This window comes from Trematomus bernacchii, unplaced genomic scaffold (assembly GCF_902827165.1).
Source record: "Trematomus bernacchii unplaced genomic scaffold, fTreBer1.1, whole genome shotgun sequence".
Classification (NCBI taxonomy): domain Eukaryota; kingdom Metazoa; phylum Chordata; class Actinopteri; order Perciformes; family Nototheniidae; genus Trematomus; species Trematomus bernacchii.
In genome coordinates, this window is record NW_022988050.1 from 6,325,202 (window position 1) to 6,343,751 (window position 18,550).

Consider the following 18,550-nt stretch of genomic DNA (forward strand, 5'->3'; position numbering starts at 1 on the left):
AGAGGAGTGCGTTGCAATAGTCCAGGCGGGAGGAGATGAAGGCGTGAATGAGTCGCTCAGCTGCAGGGCGGGTGAGAGAGGGACGGAGTTTGGCGATATTGCGGAGGTGGAAAAATGAGGTTTTTACAACTTGGCGGATGTGGGGCTCGAGGGAGAGGGTGGGGTCAAATATCACGCCAAGGTTGCGTGCCTGGGTGGAGGGGGAAACAGGGGTGCCATCGATGGTGGGTGTCAGGTTGGGGGTTTTGCTGAGGGTGGATTTGGAGCCGATGAGGAGGAGTTCAGTTTTATTGCTGTCGAGTTTGAGGAAGTTGTGTGCCATCCAGGATTTTATAGCAGTCAGACAGGATTCGATGTGGGTGAGGGGGGGGTTGTGGGGGGTTTTGTGTTGTTCTTTTCTCCTGCTTTCCATTACATAGGCCCCATGCTACCTCTTCATATACTTCTGGGTCAAATTTTGATTATGATTAATGTAACAGGAAATGGTGGAGCATGTCTAAGACTTGTCTCTTGGAATGTTAAGGGCATGAATTCCCCAGTTAAAAGAGGCAGAATATTTTCCCACTTAAAACATCTCAAAACTGAAATTGCCTTTTTACAAGAAACTCATCTGACCACCAAGGACCACCATAGGTTAAAGGCATCATGGGTTGGCCAAACCTTTCATTCAAATTTTAGTAGTAGAACAAGAGGCGCAACTATTGTGATGTATACAAAAATACAGTTCAGCCCGACTAAGGTTATAGCGGATCCTCAAGGTCGCTTTGTGATAGTCTCTGGTTCCCTCAACAATGTCAATGTTGTTCTCGCCAATCTATATGCGCCCAACTGGGATGATGAAGCATTCATGGGAAAGGTGATATCATTACTACCTGACCTAAACTCCCACCATTTGATTTTGGGCGGTGATCTCAACTGTACAATGGACCCGCTTTTAGACAAATCTAGTCCAAAGCGGGACTCCCCCTCTAACATGTCTAAAGCCATTTCATTATTTATGAGTCAAACAGGATGTGTGGACCCATGGCGATTTCTCTACCCCAAAGAGAAACGGTTTTCTTTCTACTCCTTGGTTCACAAAACATTTTCGAGAATCGACCATTTTTTTATTGATAACTATTTTCTTCCCGCTGTCAAAAACATAGAATACTCAACCATAGTGATATCCGACCACGCCCCATTGCTACTTGACCTCTCATTCACACTGTTACAAAAGACACGTCCCCCCTGGAGACTGAACTGCACACTGTTAAACGATGATCGATTCTGTGAAACAATCTCTAAAGCTATTGATGATTTCCTTACAACCAATATGTCTGATTTCATATCACCATCTCTTCTGTGGGAGACGTTAAAAGCTGTGATCCGAGGAGAGATTATCTCTTACTTTGCAAGGCAAAACAAATTGAAAAAGCTAAAAGTTAGAACTTTTGGGCAGTATAGCAAAACTAGATAGCAAACTCAACATTTCCATCCCCTGAACTAGATAAAGGCAAAATCTTCAGATGGACTACAATTTACTTTCAACGCAAGAGACTGAGAAATTGCTTTTAAGATCGCGTGGATTTCAGTATGAACATGGGGAGAAGGCGGGTCGTCTCCTAGCGCACCAAATTAAGAGCCTCGGCCTCCCAACAAATTAAACAAATACGTCCCCCTACTCACAGCAATCCTATCTGTTATCAATGAGACCTTTAAAACCTTTTACTCAGGACTATATGCCTCACAAGCCCCTGTCGATAATGCGGACAGAACACAATTCTTGGATGATCTGGAATTTCCGTGCATAACACCTGCTCAGGAGGGTGAGTTGGATCAACCTCTAAAGCCCAGTGAAATAGCTGATTCGATCAGGCTGATCCAGAGTGGCAAGGCCCCTGGCCCTGACGGCTATCCAATTGAGTTTTATAAGAAATGTATTGATAAATTGACCCCCATCCTTTTGAGAATGTTCGAGGACTCTCTGGACCGGGGAGCTTTGCCTCAAACTCTCACTGAGGCGGTAGTAGCCGTATTATTAAAACCAGGCAAGGAACATTCTGAATGTAGCTCCTATCGCCCTTTTGAATGTGGACTATAAGATCCTAGCTAAAATACTAGCCATACGCCTTGAATCAGTCATGCCAAACATCATATCATTAGACCAAACTGGGTTTATGAAAGGCCGACACTCCTTCTCCAACATCCGTCGCCTTCTCAACATCCTCCTCTCTCCTGCATCCGATGAGACACCAGAGGTGGTGGTCTCATTGGATGCAGAGAAAGCGTTCGACAGGGTGGAGTGGGGCTTTCTATTTGAAGTCCTTAAGAGGTTCAGCCTCGGATCCAAATTTGTGTCCTGGATAGCATTGTTATACTCTTCACCCAAGGTTTCAGTGAGTACTAACGGGATGAATTCTCAATATTTTACACTAGGTAAATGACCTGGCCCTCCAGATCCCCTTTAAGATGTCCAGGAGTAATTTTAAGTACTTAGGTGTGAATATATGTGGAAAATTCTCAGACCTTTACAAAAACAACGTCCCACCACTAATTGACAAACTCAAAACTGATTTGGAAAGGTGGAATAATTTACATTTAACTATCGCTGGGAGGGTAAACTGTATCAAAATGAACGTGCTCTCTCGCTTCCTGTACCTCTTTCAATGTCTGCCAGTCTTCCTACCCAAATCACTTTTTTGTAAAATAGACACACTAATCTCCTCATTTTTATGGCAAGGGAAGACTCCTAGAATTAGGAGAGAGCTTTTACAAAGGCACAGATCTATAGGAGGATTGGCGCTTCCAAACATAAGACACTACTATTGGGCAGCCAATATCCACAACATAATTTTATGGATTAAGGAACCAACATTGAGTTGGTGTGAGCTTGAAGCCAAATCCTGTCCTACTACCTCACTTTTGGCTTTGCTTACATCTACATTACCCAGCCGGCCGACTCAATATTCGAATAACCCGTTAGTTGTTTCCACCCTAAGAATATGATCCCAATTTAGAAGTGCTCATGGACTTCGTGGAGCCTCTATTCATAGTCCCATTCGCAACAATCATCTCTTTCTCCCCCTTTACACATATATGTGTATGTGTATATGTGGGTATACATATGTGAGTATATACATGTATTATTATTATTCTTTATTTCCTTATCTATTCATTAACATTTTTTTTTTTTTTAATTATCTTTTACATTACTTTATTTTTACCTATATATGTATTTATTTATTTATTTACTTTACTAGCTAGGACCGGGAGGGGGGGAAAGGAAAAATATAGGCCGTATAAATGTAACTCATTGTGCCTGAATCAATTAAAAAAAAAAAAAGTAAAAATTGGTGGACTCAAATGCAGATACAAGACAGAGGATGATGATGTGATTCATAGCTCTACAGATAATTACCTCAGGCCTGATTTGTAAAAAGTGTTCATGTAATTAAAGCTTTTGAAGTATCCTATTAGATTATGTTATTTGTAAAAAAAAAAAAGAAACAAAATGTTTTTGTAAAGGGTCTCTCGGTCAGGTATGAAGGGGGCAAAGTAACAGCATCCATCGCTGTCTACCAAAATATTTGTTGATATTTCCACTAAGAGCCACCAAATATTCCAACTCTTACACAAGCAGGCTTTAAGGCAGATAAGCATGCTGGACAATTTAAGATTGGGAGGCAGCAGTGGAGGGTGGCCTGAAGAGATTGGAGGTGCTGGTTAACTGCAGATGAGAACGGAGGAAAACAGATGACCCTTGACTGGGAACTGGAGAAAGCTGCAGGCAGGGGAGAGCGCAGACAATTGCTGGAAAAAGTTAGGTTGCAGAAACACAGCAGTGGGACCAAGACAAGGAAAAACAAACTGACAAGCGCTGTCGGGAGATGCTGCCGTAAATAGACATGGAACAATAAGCTGGTGACAATCAGGACACTGCATGGCAGGTGTAATAGTGATCCAAGTATCCTCATGGGGCAGAGGAGCTATAGATGCAAATGTCAATACCACTCTCATGTAAATATATGGTTACATTTTCCGTGTGTTAGCTAAACTTATCATGAAGACTATAAATAGTGGGAAACCGCTCAGTTCTTTCCAAAGCTAGACAAATATGGCTAGCAGCTCCTGTAAAGATATCTTAAAATTATGAAAAGACATGAGATTTTTTGGGCAAAGAGTCTTTTTACTGTCAATATATTGTTCTTAAATTCCTGGAATGGTTCAAAATTATGAAATATATGGACGCATACTGATCAGAATTCAACCAAAACACTACTGACCGTAAAAAGATTTCACAGATTTGTTCCAGAAAGGTCAAAAAGTCCACTGAACTGGACGGCAGAGCAGAGTACTGAAAGTGTGTAACTTGACAGCAAGTGCATAGGGAACATCCAGATTATAGCATTGTCCAAAACACAGTCTGAGGTCAGGACCACAATCTGTCTTGCAGGCGACTCTGGACTCCCGGAGGATCAGGGGGGGGCCTTGGCCTGCGGATGCCCTAACACTCATATCCACCCTCTGGGTTTGCGCGTGTTGTGGTGAATCCTTCAAAAATAAACATGCAGCATGCTGTCATTGCATGTCAGCAGTTTAGCAAAGGCATCCTCTAAGAGGAAAGAAGGTTTGAAATGTTTTTGCTTCACCATACAGAATTCTGTTTCTGCATTCAGAGAGTATCTGCTTCATTGAACTACCATTAATCTTTAATCAATACTTGGCTTTAAATTTGGGTTAAATTTCAATTCTCACTAGTATCATTGTCCATGTTTTACTGTATTTTTTCTGTTTTGCCTTTATTTAACATTTTTAAATTTTCTTTTTTAAATTGTTTTATGTTAACCTATTTTTATTTCTTGTCAGCTTTAATTCAAGGGAATTTCATTAGGATCACTGTAGATGTTTTATCTTGTTCTGTATTTATTTTAATATTATTATTATGTTTTCTGTAAAGCACTTGTCTGCTTTGTGCATGAAAGGTGCTATACAAAAAGTGTATTATTATTATTAATACCCGCTACAACTTTTTTAAAATAATGAAGTTCTCTGCTGCCATTACTACACAAAAAAAAAAAAAAAAAGAAAAATATATATATATGAATATAATGTTTTAGATGAAGAAGCATGCTTATTGGTCTTATTATAAAACATCTTTCAATAAAACACTGGTTGCAAATGAGTGCCAAACAGGAACAGATTTGTCATGTTTTTAACCAATCTGTTTTCAATGGCATGGCCGACTATCAACATGTTGTCATTCCAAAGTCTTTCTTCCGTCTGTATTTTCCCCCCACTATTGTCAAGTCATTATGTGGCACAGTTTGAGGAATAACAGCCTCTGACCCATGTTACACCTATGGGGTCCACCTACAGACTGGATCAGTATTATTACCAGACAAAGCCCCTTTGACTGCGATCCTTGCAAGGCATCTGGTCCTCATTATACTGTATGTCTTTGGCTTGTTGGGTCAAAGATGACATGTACCATTAAACACAAAAAAAACACACAACAAACTACACAGCCAGGGAGACATTATTAGCTCCCAACAGCGTTGCCCTTTTTGACCTTTTTTTACATGTTAACATTCACTGTCTTGTTTCATGTTTAATTTACAAACGCTTGGAGATGTTTCTTTCCTTTGCCTTCTCTTCTCTTGTCAAAACATTGCACTAGCCTGGCTTAAACCTGTAACCCAATGAGTCATTTAACATAGGACACGTTTAGCCACAAGCCAAGCAGTTGCATCACGTCAGAATTGATTAAAATATCAGTTGCTTTATAATAAATGTATCAGTAGCTCATACGTTCATAAAAAACCCACATTGGACATTACTCTTGATGTGACTACTTGAGGTACGAGGTATTTTCTTTGCAAGCAGAACATGTATTCTGCCAACCGCAGGGCAGTAGTAGAACCCAACAGAATAATTTTACAGGATGTTTTTTGGATGTTTTAATTAGTTCTCCCTCGTCCATATGTCTGGGCTGGCTAGTGTGAGCGCAAACTTAAACACATGGAAATATGATTCCCTGATGGTATGCTTAATGATCCGAGTATGTTTCAAAATGCATAGGGCTTTTGCACTGTGGTTTCAGAAAGCCCATACAAAATTGGCATGCTGGTACTTTATTGGCATTCAAGAGCTCATGTCAAGTTTGACCCACCACCACTGAATGCCAATAATGACAGCATGAACTTTTTACAGAATCAAAAACATGCTTTAGTCTGCGTTGTATTTTAAGCTTTATGAAAAGGGAAAGCAACCAAAGTATCTTATATGGTTATGTGCACTTTTGCTTAGAATGAATTCTCTTTGTGACAGCCTGGCAATTCATATTATTTGTCATTAGTAATCATTTGCTTATTGATTTTAGCCCACAATGTCATGGGCAACATTGTAGAAAATGCATTGCTCCATTGACTTAAGGTTAACTGCTGTACATTGTTTAAAGGAGAGGTGTCATGGCCATTTCCACTGATCATAATTCCATTGTTGAGGTCTACTAGAATAGATTTATACTGTGCATTTTTCCAAACTCACATTGGTTTCGCATACAGCATCTCTGTAAACTACGTGTATTCACTGAATTTCACTCTCTGCCTTTAACGGCTCGTTGTAGCTCCAAAAGCTCCAGCCCCCACCCTCCCTGTGAGCACAGTGTGCTCTGATTGGTCGGGACATTGTGAATCGCGCTGAGCTCCGTGGAGGTGTTGTTTCCTTGTTTAGGATACATAGTGAAACACAGCCAAACTCATCCTGAGCACACACAAACTCACAGCCGAAGTAAAAACAATAAGTGTGGCTTGATATTGAGTAAGAAAAAGGTTGATAAACGCTGTGAGAATGGGTCTGCAGAGAGAATTTCGCCGCGATCCCAACTGTCTGTTATCAGCCTGCAGCCAGGGAGGAGAAATCAGCAGAGCTGCCTGTGTGTGAGGAAGTCCGTGGATTGGTCAATTTGGACCAATCAGCGGGGGCTTAACGCAACGGCTCCGCGGACGTAACGTAACGGCTCCACGGATTGGTCCAGTTCGTTCCGGGTACGGGATTACATCATCCCGTACCCGGAAGAATCAAATGGACAATGACATATCTCCAACGAGGCGTTTAGGGGAGGTATTTTCTGTGTTAGAGTTTTACTCGCTATAGGGTGTACTTTGAGGGTTTTGACTCTGCACACCGTTTACATGCATATGGTAATGCACCGTAATAACCGGAAAAGCATGACACCTCTCCTTTAATAATATATACTGGTATACTGCAAGTGGCCCTAATCGGAAAATGATCCCAGCAACAGTGGAACTAAATGGAGAAAAAAAAAATCAGCTGTCAAAACTGTCAATGGTAAATGTCAGGTCCTTTAAGGTTCTCTGACTGAAACAGAAAGGTATTCTATTGACTCGAAAACATGTAGTAGATATTTCCATATGCCCTCTCCACTTCCATGAGAAAAGGTTAATCTTCAAATGATATTGAGATCAAGTTTTGGGAAATTTATTTTCCTCTCTTTAAGGTGGGGTAGGTAATTTTGGAGAAACCAGCTCGAGTGCGCTAGAATTTGAAAATACACAGCCGTAAAAAATCTGCCACTTCCTTACAGAGCCCCTCCAACACACACGAACGCGCACATGACCAATGAGGGCACGAGATAAGTTTGTGCACGAGATGGAAGGCTGACAGGCAGGTAGGCCATCCAGTTATTTTAGCCGGGCCGGCTAAAATGATGGGTCGTGCTTTTTACAGTAGGTACTACGGCTTCCACAGATGACATTTTTTAATGGATTTTTTGTCAACGCACTTAAGATATTCATTGCTATCGGGATGTTAAGAGCATTCCATGGAATATAACAAAAAGTGTATCTCGAGCCGGTTTCTCAAACTTACCTAACCCACCTTTAAGAAATGTGTCTATACATTCATGCTAGCAGCCGGACAACATGTGCTATTAGCTAGATGCTAACATCGAAATACTTACATCCTCAGAGACAATAAAAACTTGCAGTTCTTTATCATGTAGCATTTCACAACAAAATCTTAGTATGCTAACTTTTGAGAAAGGTTCGCTCTTAACACAACTGAGGCTGATGTCTTTGGAACTCATTCGGAAGGGGCATGAATGTTCTTCACACATTTCAATAGTTGATGAGACATTTCACTCAGACCAACTTTTGTGAGCCCCATGATGGAGATAGCAACAGACATGTTCATCCCAAGAGCCATGCACGTAGCAAAGTTAAAAACCATTGCTCTTATGAAATTCTTTTTAAATATTAAAAGAACACACTTTATGCTATTCTGTGAATGCCGATAGATTCCCACCTCTCCTCCCACACAGGACAGTAGGCCCTACAGCTGGTAGAGTTGGTGCAACTTGTGGTGCAAACTAATCTTGACTTTTTGTTTCTGTAAAAAAATGAAATATATATTGTACATGGCAGATGGCAAGAAAATCAAAGATAAGTGTTAGAGAGAAGCCCCACCACATTGTGCACAGACAGATTAGCTGTATGTTTCATTGTTTTTTGGTCGATTTGATGGTTGTACAACAAGAGATCCCGCTTGAACTGATAAATGTGCTGCACTCATGGCATCCGAGTCGTCACCCAACAAACCATATTTCATTACAGGAATATAAACTGCCACTGTATTGACACTACCACTGGATATGCTAAATATTACCTGATATCCCAAGTTGAGGGGAACTGGTGATAGATGTTAGCAGACATCCACACTGGTTGTGCTGCATTACACATGCTGGCCTCATAATCTTCATGCCATCTGGCGGGGAACCTCACTGTCCCCTCACACCTCTGGCACATTAGTAGTCCTCTCACACTAACCGAGGGAGAGCAGTGTGTGTGTGTGTGTGTGTGTGTGTGTGTGTGTGTGTGTGACATTCCTCAGAAAGATAAAAGAGTCAACGATGAGGATTAATCAAATGGCCAGAGAGCCCACCCCCAACAAAACCTGGCTCATTTCAGGTAATAGAAACACTTACTTTTTAATCTTCCTGTTTGTTGTCCTTGCTTGTGTGCTGCCACCCCCTCACATAGCAGCATCCACTCATGTTGTGCCTAAACAGACCCACAATTGTTTGGCGTGGGCTAAAATTCCTGTTTCCATTGACATGAAGCTCAGAGCAAGTTCAATCAGGAAGACTGCCTTCTAAATTAAATCTCTGTCTCACTTGCCCAGCTGCCTCCAATTAGCTAATCAGGGGCGTCAGTCCTTTAGCTAACCAACTGCATTTTGCCCTGATTTCCAACAGCCAATCATCGCTGTGCACACAAACTTTAAATCTGTTCTCCTCTCTCTTGCCATCAGCTGTCATTTTAAGTGTAATGGCTGCAACTCTTCTCCACCCCTCCACCTCCAGGGACCAGGTTAAGCTTATCAGAAGTGATCCCCTGGGATGGGGGGTTTGCTATTTTATCCATAAGATACATCATATCACGATGTGGTCCAATCCCCAAAGACTGTTCACATTTCTACGATCTTGTGTACATGTTAAAAAATAAATCTCTCCTTATTGAGATAAAAGTGGAAACTCTTTCATGATTTTCAAAACATATAATATCTTGGAATATCTGTATTTGAACTTCTAATACAGGTCTAAACGATGTGAAACAATGTGAGATGAAAGTCACTGTTCCATTGACTGAACCTTGGCTGTAGCTCATTCACGGTGTTCTCATTTCCTGTGTCTTGATTAACAGCGACAGTTCACAAAGTCACCGTAGCTTCAGGCGGGTTTTCCTCTGGTTCCTTGGCCCAGTTAGTCAGCATTCCTTCGACTAGTGCTTCAAAAGGTGTTTTCCCAGCTTTTCGTGCAAACTCTGATCAAAGACTGATCCCTTCCTATTCAAATCTACATTGCCTCTCATTAGAAATCTGTCATTGTGTCAATGCACAGATAGTGTTTAGACTAGAATACAGTGCTGTTCAGGATGAATGTCTCATACATAATGTGCTTTCACAGGTTAATATCAGATCAAGTATTTTTGGGCTACTAGGGGACATTGGCAACAAGCTTTGATATATCACCCGTCAAGTTCATATGGTGATCAAATGGTCGGTTGCTTTTTTACATGTACAAATCCAGCAGTTAAGGAGCAATATTATAATGTATGTGCACCTGCCCACTACGAGTGTATGGTGACATGTCAGATGTAGCCATATGGAGGATAGAGTCTTAAAGCATACTATAATCTCTTGTAGTATGCCTGCAATGCAAAACCACAATATACAATGTCATGGTCTCTCTAAAATGATTCATATTTAGTGAATGTGTGGTGAATTATGTCTAGTCACTGAATGTATTTAGAATTCTAAATATTTTCTACTAATGGTAATTTTATCTTTCCTTCGCAGCTGCCTTGGCACAATTTCCCCTCGGAGATCAATGAAGTTCAATTTAATCTTCATAAAAACCTTCTTATGGAGTCAAGATGGTTTTATTCTACGGACTAGGGATGAAGAAGTCTCAATAATATCCATTTGTAAGTCGTGTATAACTTACCTCGCCAGCAGTCATTGCGAACCTGAAAGGGAGGAAACTCACATATACTGAATTTGACGTAAATGAGGCATGACTAAATAATTGTACTCGGCTTGCTTCATTTCCATCCAGAAACCTCATGGCCATTGTTATAATTCCAAACAGTGCAGTTAATCTCCTTTTGTGTTTATAGCCTACGGATACAGTTTAAAGTGCATCATGGGAAATAAGTATAAGGTGAAATTCCCATAAACAGTGTTAGCGTTCCATCTCCAAACCTTTAACTATTATCCTCCGCTCAGATATTGCCTTTGTTAGTACATTGTGTTTTTCTCATCTTTACCTGTTGTCATGGAGATAAAGAAACAACTGAAATAATGTGCAGTGATTCGGTAAAGTCATTTTAAAAACACAAACAAAGACATTCTTTAAGTCATGAAATTAAAAATGATTTGAGATAAACGAAGCCCTTATTTAACACGGTTTATCTTAGTCTTTATTTTGTCACAATTGTATGTCAAATATATATACGTCTATATGACATATATTATATGACATATATAATTTCATTTCTTTACAATAGAGAAACAACATAGAGATGACACACTATTTTGGTTTCTAAGTAGAAGCTCCTTTTTAAATAGTGGCATTTTTTTCAATACACTGTTTAAGTCAAACTCCCACTCAAGTCACGGTTTTTGTTTTCCTTATTGAGTCACATTTATTCACAATGTGTGTTTGTTTGTCTTTGTTTCTTTATATTTCCAAGTCTTTTGCAGTGTCAATATTGGTTCCGTCTGCAGTTTAATCTGTTCGTGTTCATTTTAAAATCGTCGGCCATCTGTTATTGGTCCGTTTGGCCACACAGATGCTGCCACCTGCAAAGGTATACAGTTATTGGAAACAGTGTTTTTGAAGCTTTACATAGTTAATCCAATCAGCTTGCAGAGGGTTTGGCATAAGCATTTCCAGTTCCTCTGCAGCTGGGTCCTTTGGTGGCCAAGGAGTAGTTTGCGCCTCCGTACACGAGGGACGTCTGACCTTGGCACCGTCCCTGGGTTTCTCTTTGGCCTGCTGCCTTCAAACCGCTGGTTCCACCGCCTGTGTGCAGAACTCTGGCTGGATATTGGACACTTTTCCCTTCGGACTCCTGCACAGCTCCGGCCTCGAGAGTGTTTGTGCCACCGCGTTGGACCTCGCTTTGAGACCCTAACATTTTTATAGTGGTGGAAAGGCTTTTATGTTTTAATTCCTGCTCTATTTCCAGTGTAATTTCAACGGTTTGTGAGGAGCTGAGATTCTTTTCCGACCCCAGTGTGACGGTGATGGTGGCAGGAGGGCTAACACCGCGGGGCATAACTACAGGATCCAGAACCACAGTCTCACGGGGCGGAGAGGGAGAAGAGCTCTTGGGCATGGCTGTCTTTCCAGCCAGTGCGGGACGCCACTTCAGTAGCCCCCCTTGGTTTCGCCCACTCGTGAACACATTCCCCGCCTCGAGGTCACATGCTTGGAGAGAAGGGATGATTGGCACAGAACGGGTGCACAGGGACGGTGGAGTGTAGGTTGTTCCCTTATCCAGACGGGTGCTTGGGACTTCGGTCCATCCCTTTCTGGCTGCGAAGTGGGAGAGTGAAGTCCTGCTCAGGAGGGGGCCAACCTTTCCACTCCCAGAATCACACCTTTAGGCAGAGGAGAGAATAGAAATGGCAGGGTCAGAAAGAGAGACCAAGTCATTTAAATTGTGACCTTTTCTGCAGAGACACTTATTTCCTAAGGGAGAGACAAGGGTGAGGAATATAAAACAGAGATAAAGCCGCCCTTCTTTTGTGCTTTTTCACCATTCCATTTCCCCACCAAATTATTATTTACGTATTGTTCTTTCATAATCTTGTGTAATTATTTATAATCCTCGGCATGAGCAGTCTGTATTGTCTCCGCATGAATGTTTAACTGAAAAATCCCTTCTCTCATGACTGCCTTATCGGAGATTTAAAGCTTTAGCAACACAGCTGCTGGATTCCTGACCCCAGCCTGTGGGAGTTTTTTTGGGGAAAAAATTGTCTTCTTGAACATGTGTGTTCTAATTTTGGATACATAATCTCACAGAACACACATTGACCCTTTTTCCACCAAAAATAGGCTTAAGTTTTAAGCAGTTTTTAACACAGTGAAAGTCTGCTAGAATAGGAGATGTACTTTATTTTTCCTGTTTTTTTATTAAGTCCCTCTTTAAGACTCTCAAACAAGATTCGGGGATAGTTGGAACAGTGGAAAGAGACAGTTTTTTTTATGAGTTTTATTATATTTCTGGCAGTATAATTGCATTTTTTCCGTTATGATCAGCGAGTATATATTATTTTTGTCTGACTGTGGCATTGAGAGCATATACAGTATATTGAATGTTTCGCACAGTAATGGATAATTGTTCAAATTCCTGCTTATTTGATTTCCTATATATTGATGTGCCTCACATAGCATCACACCAGAAATAGGAAATATCATCATTGCAAATCTGATCTGGAGAGAACAAATACTGTTACCACTGCAGAGCATGGGGTCCCGGAAATGAAGGCCAATTGTCACTGATATTATTGGGTGTTTTGTCCAGAGGCGGGCTATAGTCTGACAGGTGAATGTAGCTATATTCATGGGTGTGAGCATCTCAGCAGTATTTGGCATGAAGATGCTACTTGACTTCATGTATCACGAAACATAAGCGTCATGCTCAGTATGAAAGAGCAGAGAACTCCAGAGTCAAGTTGGTAAGTTTGCGTATGAGTTGAGTGTGCACAAGAGTTATTATTGTTACTGAATACTCAATTCATATTTAGAATCACCCCGGCAAAGCCTTAGGAGACAGGCAGTTTTATTGTCAGCCTTCAGAGACAGTTTGTAGCATAACCAAGTTTAAATAATTGAATTACTTTCCCCTCTCTTCCCTTGGTATTAGAAGGGCAAATGCAAGCTGGAGGTAAATCCGGCGGATCAAAAAACATATCCAAAAATAACTCCCATAGCAAATATGCCTTCAATTCTGTCCTTATCTGCGATGGGTAAATATATATTTTGACAGGGGATAATGAAACTGACAATCCTCTGCGGGGATGTGTTTTTCTCAAAATGGAAAACATGTCCACTTGTTTGTTTGCTGTGTTCTTTCCTCATTTTGAAACACTTTCCTCCGCACTCTGTGCCTCCATCTTTCCTCCGCTGCACTCTCATCATCATCTCTGCACAATCTCCCTTCTTTCCTCACTTTCCCCTCTCTCGTTCTCTCACTCTCCTTTCCACCTCCCATTTCTCATTTTCAGAGATGAGAGTGTGTATCCATGGCAACAAGGGAGAGGTGGGGGCTGGAGGAGGAGAAGGAGGAGGAGGAGGAGGAGGGGGGCTGTAAGCTTGGTAGCTTGTTGTGTGGATAGTAAGTCGAGAAATACGTCATTTCAACCTCCTGAAGGCCAAAACAATACACTCGACTGAAGAATCTGCAAGGGAATTATCAATGTCTAATGAGATCTAAAATAGTTTAACTGTACAAGCGTCTCCCCAAGAAGATCAGGAGCCCTCTTATTGAATCTCTTCTCCTAAACACTGTGGTAGGTTAAATTGCCTAAAGCTCACAAACCTCTGTGATTTGGAAAAAAACAAACAATTCTCATTAGTTTCTGTAGTCGTTTGTTTATTTGTTATTCTGTGTTTGTGAAGAAGGAAGCTGCTCCTGGAGGATCTCCCCGCACAACCATTTGAAAGAACTGCTGAGCTCCATGGAGCTTTGTTTAAAAATGTAAATTATGGAAATAGGTCACATAAAGAGGTTGGCAGCTTGCAGTGTATCTTACAAGCCACTGTAGCGCTCAATCAGGATGGGATGTGAAGAGAAACAGCGCTAGACACTTCTAAGTGTGTGTAATGCACGAGGGACACTACTGCTTTAACAACAGACGCTCCTGATAACAGTGCCATCGCTCATTTGCACACACTGACAGCAAATGAGGCTGTTCCTGAGTCCTATGCTAAATAGGACGGCCTTACTCAAGCTTAAAGATTCTCTCTCCTGCATCTGTAACAAAAACTAATCCAATGTTTGTAGTGTTACTTGTTTGAGAGGAAATGCCAGCGGGACTGCTTGACATTATTCATTATTCAACTTAGGGAAACAAGCATTTCAATGAACATTTTCAAGCTGTGATGCATGTTACTTAACAATCAATCTTATTCATCTGTAGGCAAAAAGAAAAGTTTGAACTGAATGTGAAATACTTTTGTTTCCACACGGATCACCTCCATTTCGAGGACACGGGGTGAACACGGCTCTTTGATCACAAATGTGTCGGCGAAGGATTTCACATCACGCTATCTTTTTGAACCCAAGCCACTGAGCATTATAAGACTGTGCTTAAAAAATGTGTAAGTTATTTTAAGCCCCCGGATAGCTAACTTTTTGAGAAATGGCTCTGCCAACAGTGCTCCCTGCTTTTAATGCCTCCTGAAACAGCGCCAGCAGACATGCTTCACTTGTGATAGCCATGAAAATAGGGCAGCTCGCTGTCCTCACTCGACATGAGGATGAGCATGTGGAGAACTCAAGATGTCTCAACGTCCGATATTAAGCATTTTCAATTTGCAGCCTTGTTTTTAGAAGGCTACAGTCACCCAATAGCTCCATATTTATCCTGTAAATGGTAGAAAATGTAATTATTTATTTGATATGCGACCCACAAGGCTTCCACATAATGCTCATAATTATCTCAAATCAACCATTTCTGGACATCTTTTGAACTTGTGCATTATCTGGTAATTAGCTTTGGCGCCATTGTTGTGCATTTAACCCTGATAAAGCCCTGCGGATGAAATACATTTTCATTCACAGCATCAACCCAATAGCTGGTATACGGAGGGATTACACTCAGACTCATTTCTTGGACTTCCCCGGCTCCATGATACTGTTGAGCGGTCCGGATCAAATGTGTTTTCCAAATTAATTGTGACAGTCCAAGTTGAAGGAGGGCGCAGCAGATCTCATTTATTTCCCTTGATCAGATTTCATAAGCCAGTTCTCAGATTTGAACTCTGAGCATTTCAGTCATAAACTCCTTCTCCCCAAATTATCCTCCTGCCACTCAAAGTTAACCCCAGTTAGTCCGGGAGGTCAGTATCACTACACTGGCTGGTTGATATCAGCTTATAGAGGGCCAAAGAGAATTTCCTCAGGGAGGATACAGTATAACAAACATGACAAAACTAACCAAAAGGAAGAACAAACTTCACCTTCTTATGAACTCAATGTCTGTAGACTCATCCTCCTGCAAGTGTTTGTAGACGTGACCAGCCCCTCTGGATCCATCAATGAGATTGGTCGATATTTTATGTTTTCCTCTGGAAACGGGTGGGGTCCTGAAGTAGTTATTCTCCCTCCGTTGTCGGGCAGGGCTCAGAGAAAGGGAGCTACTCCTGTAACCAGAATGAAACCAGCAAAGAGGGTGAATATTACAGATTTAACACAGTACTTTAAAAAGTTTCATAAAATCAAACCGCACTCACTAATTCATTTAGTGTATCAAATCTCATCTCATCTACTGTGTTCATTGATGTATAATTGACTGGACTGGATGGACGTTGCTGTTTGATGTTGGGTGTTGAGTAGGAAAAAAGCTTCATATTTCACACTTAATTGACTCAGTGCATTCATGACCTTAGTATTGAAGTCTAAACATTAGAATTGGGTTGTGAAAAGAATAGTAATTTACCAGTAAGCAGTGCAAATGACACAGTGACAATGCTAACATGATGATGATTAGCAGGTATGATTCACTATGTTGAGCCTGTTAGCATAATAACATTTGTTAATTAAAAAGATAAATAAAGCACAGCTGGGGTTCATTGGAGTTAGTTTTGCAGATATTGTGTTTGATCATAAATCAAAGAATTGGGGACATGTTGACCTGTTGATGGGGCTACTTTAAGTCAAAAATATCACCAACGTCAGTGCAATGAATCCTCTTTTGACATTGAATATCTTTTACCACAAGATACATGTAAACCTCATGGTAGCTTTAGAGGAGAATAGTAAGAGAATCACGTTAATCATTCATCCTCTGGGGACCCTGAATGACCATGAACAACCGACATCTGCAGAGCCACAAAGCTTGAATGTGCTTCTGGAACAAAACTGAAATGTTTCTCTTTGTGACCTGCCTACTTGATTTTGACACTGTTGATGAAATAAATATGCAAGGTCACATTTCTTCCTTTTTCAACGAGAACAAATCTACATCCTGCTACCCTCTTTAAAGCCTGTGCTTCCTGCCGAGGCACACTGTTTTTAAATTGTTCTGGAGGCAGCAGGTGGTCGACTTCAAAGCACATCCATGCACTTCTGCAGCATTAAAGCCATGACATCAAATGTGAATCAAAGTTATACATCACTATATTACAATACATAGCAAGAGAAATACAACTCCCACAGAAGGTGTGGGATTATGAAATATATATATCATTTTCAGTTTTATTTTTAATACATGTCAGCGTGGCAGCCTTTTTCATCACCTGCTTATGTTTATTTTGTGAACAATAGGTCAGTGGATGTGCAAATATTTTCTAGCTTGTCCTTTACTTGAACTGCCACAATGCTTTTAATTCATGCAGCAAACTAAGCATTCCAGTAGACGACTGGTTATCAATTAAAAGCTTACTGCAACGCTGTGGAAAAATGATTCAGTTAAATAATCATTTCCAAATGTCCGTGTCTGTGGAACAATAAGCATGGCTAATGTCAGATCTAGAGTTTGCCAGCATTAGCGTATGCATCGTCTGATGTTGTAAAAAGTTGATATGAATAAAGCTGAATTATGTCATTTTTTTGGGCTATTGGTATGCAGATTATTTTAATTAGGATTAACCGAAAGCTGGAAAAATCAAATATGTTTTTGTGAATTATATCACCAGGCGGTTGTAATTATTGAAAGTCAAATGTTAAAGGTCTGAAATTAAAAGGCCACGGCTTATCTCCATTCACTACAAACATGTACAGCCTCCTGATGTTAAATGGGTTTTGCTAGACTTCTACAGCAAACATTCTAATGACTTCTTCTATGTTTGTGCTTCTTTTAGACAGAAGAGACAGGAATATGGAGAATGACGTTATGTGACAAACACTTTTCCACAGAACCACATGTCAGCATGTTAAAAATTCATGCTCACTGACTCAATTTGTGCACATTGATTAGCTTACAATGTCCTCATAATCCAATCAAGACAATATAAACTTGGTGATTTATCAAATTCAACAATAGCACAAATGAAAACATTGATTGAGTACTGGCAGTGTGGTGATTATGCATTGACTTGGACGGAGCTATTTCCATCAGATTTAGCTGGCAAGGCAATTTGAAAATATGCTTGAGAACAGACTGAACAGAGAGAGCGGTACTGGCTAGTTCATTCAGTACTTACCAACATTGGAGATGAAATGAAAGATTTCTTCACCAAGCACTATTCTATATAGAAAGTGTCAATTCATAAATGCCCGAAATATGATGCCAGAAAAGTCAGTCTTTGATCGAGAACAAATCTCAACAACCACTTGATGGATTGCAATTACATGTTGGTTTACAGACAATGGGCCTCATTCACAAACAGTACTTATGATGATGGCTACCCACAACAATCTCTAGTACCATGAAATTGTGCAAATGCAGCCAATGGTCAGTGCTGAAAATCCTAAACTGAAAAACGTATTGTGGGCACTATCTCTCTCTTATAGCAATATCAACACTCTCTCCATCACAAACATCTACAAAAATGTATTTCCTTGTATAGGGGTGTAAGCTGATTGCTAATAGTGGGCAATTGCATGTCAAATTAAAATGAATCTGATTTAGTGACATTCAGTTTATGCAGTCGTAAAACTACATTGGCAATGTCACGTGTCATGAATTGGAGGTTATTTTGCATGTGGACTTATTTTGTGTGCAAATTAAGAACATTTCTGCACGTTTTAATGAGAGAGTACAACTAATCTAAACGGCTTTTAACACTTTTAGCTCCACCATGGCGTCAAACATA

At 40.5% G+C, this 18,550-nt stretch overlaps 1 protein-coding gene across 2 annotated transcripts in view; it reads right to left on the minus strand.

Annotated features, from left to right (window-relative positions):
- Positions 1–10,971: 10,971 nt before the first annotated feature.
- The window catches only part of nrg3b (neuregulin 3b), a 180,041-nt gene continuing 172,462 nt past the window's right edge, over positions 10,972–18,550 (minus strand). For both annotated transcript variants that reach the window (XM_034118875.1, XM_034118874.1), the window contains 2 exons: positions 15,755–15,937; positions 10,972–12,165 (listed from right to left, as the gene is read on the minus strand). In XM_034118875.1, the coding sequence (XP_033974766.1) occupies positions 11,421–12,165; positions 15,755–15,937 (928 nt within the window). In that variant the 3' untranslated portion in view covers positions 10,972–11,420. The remainder of the gene's footprint in view (positions 12,166–15,754; positions 15,938–18,550) is intronic.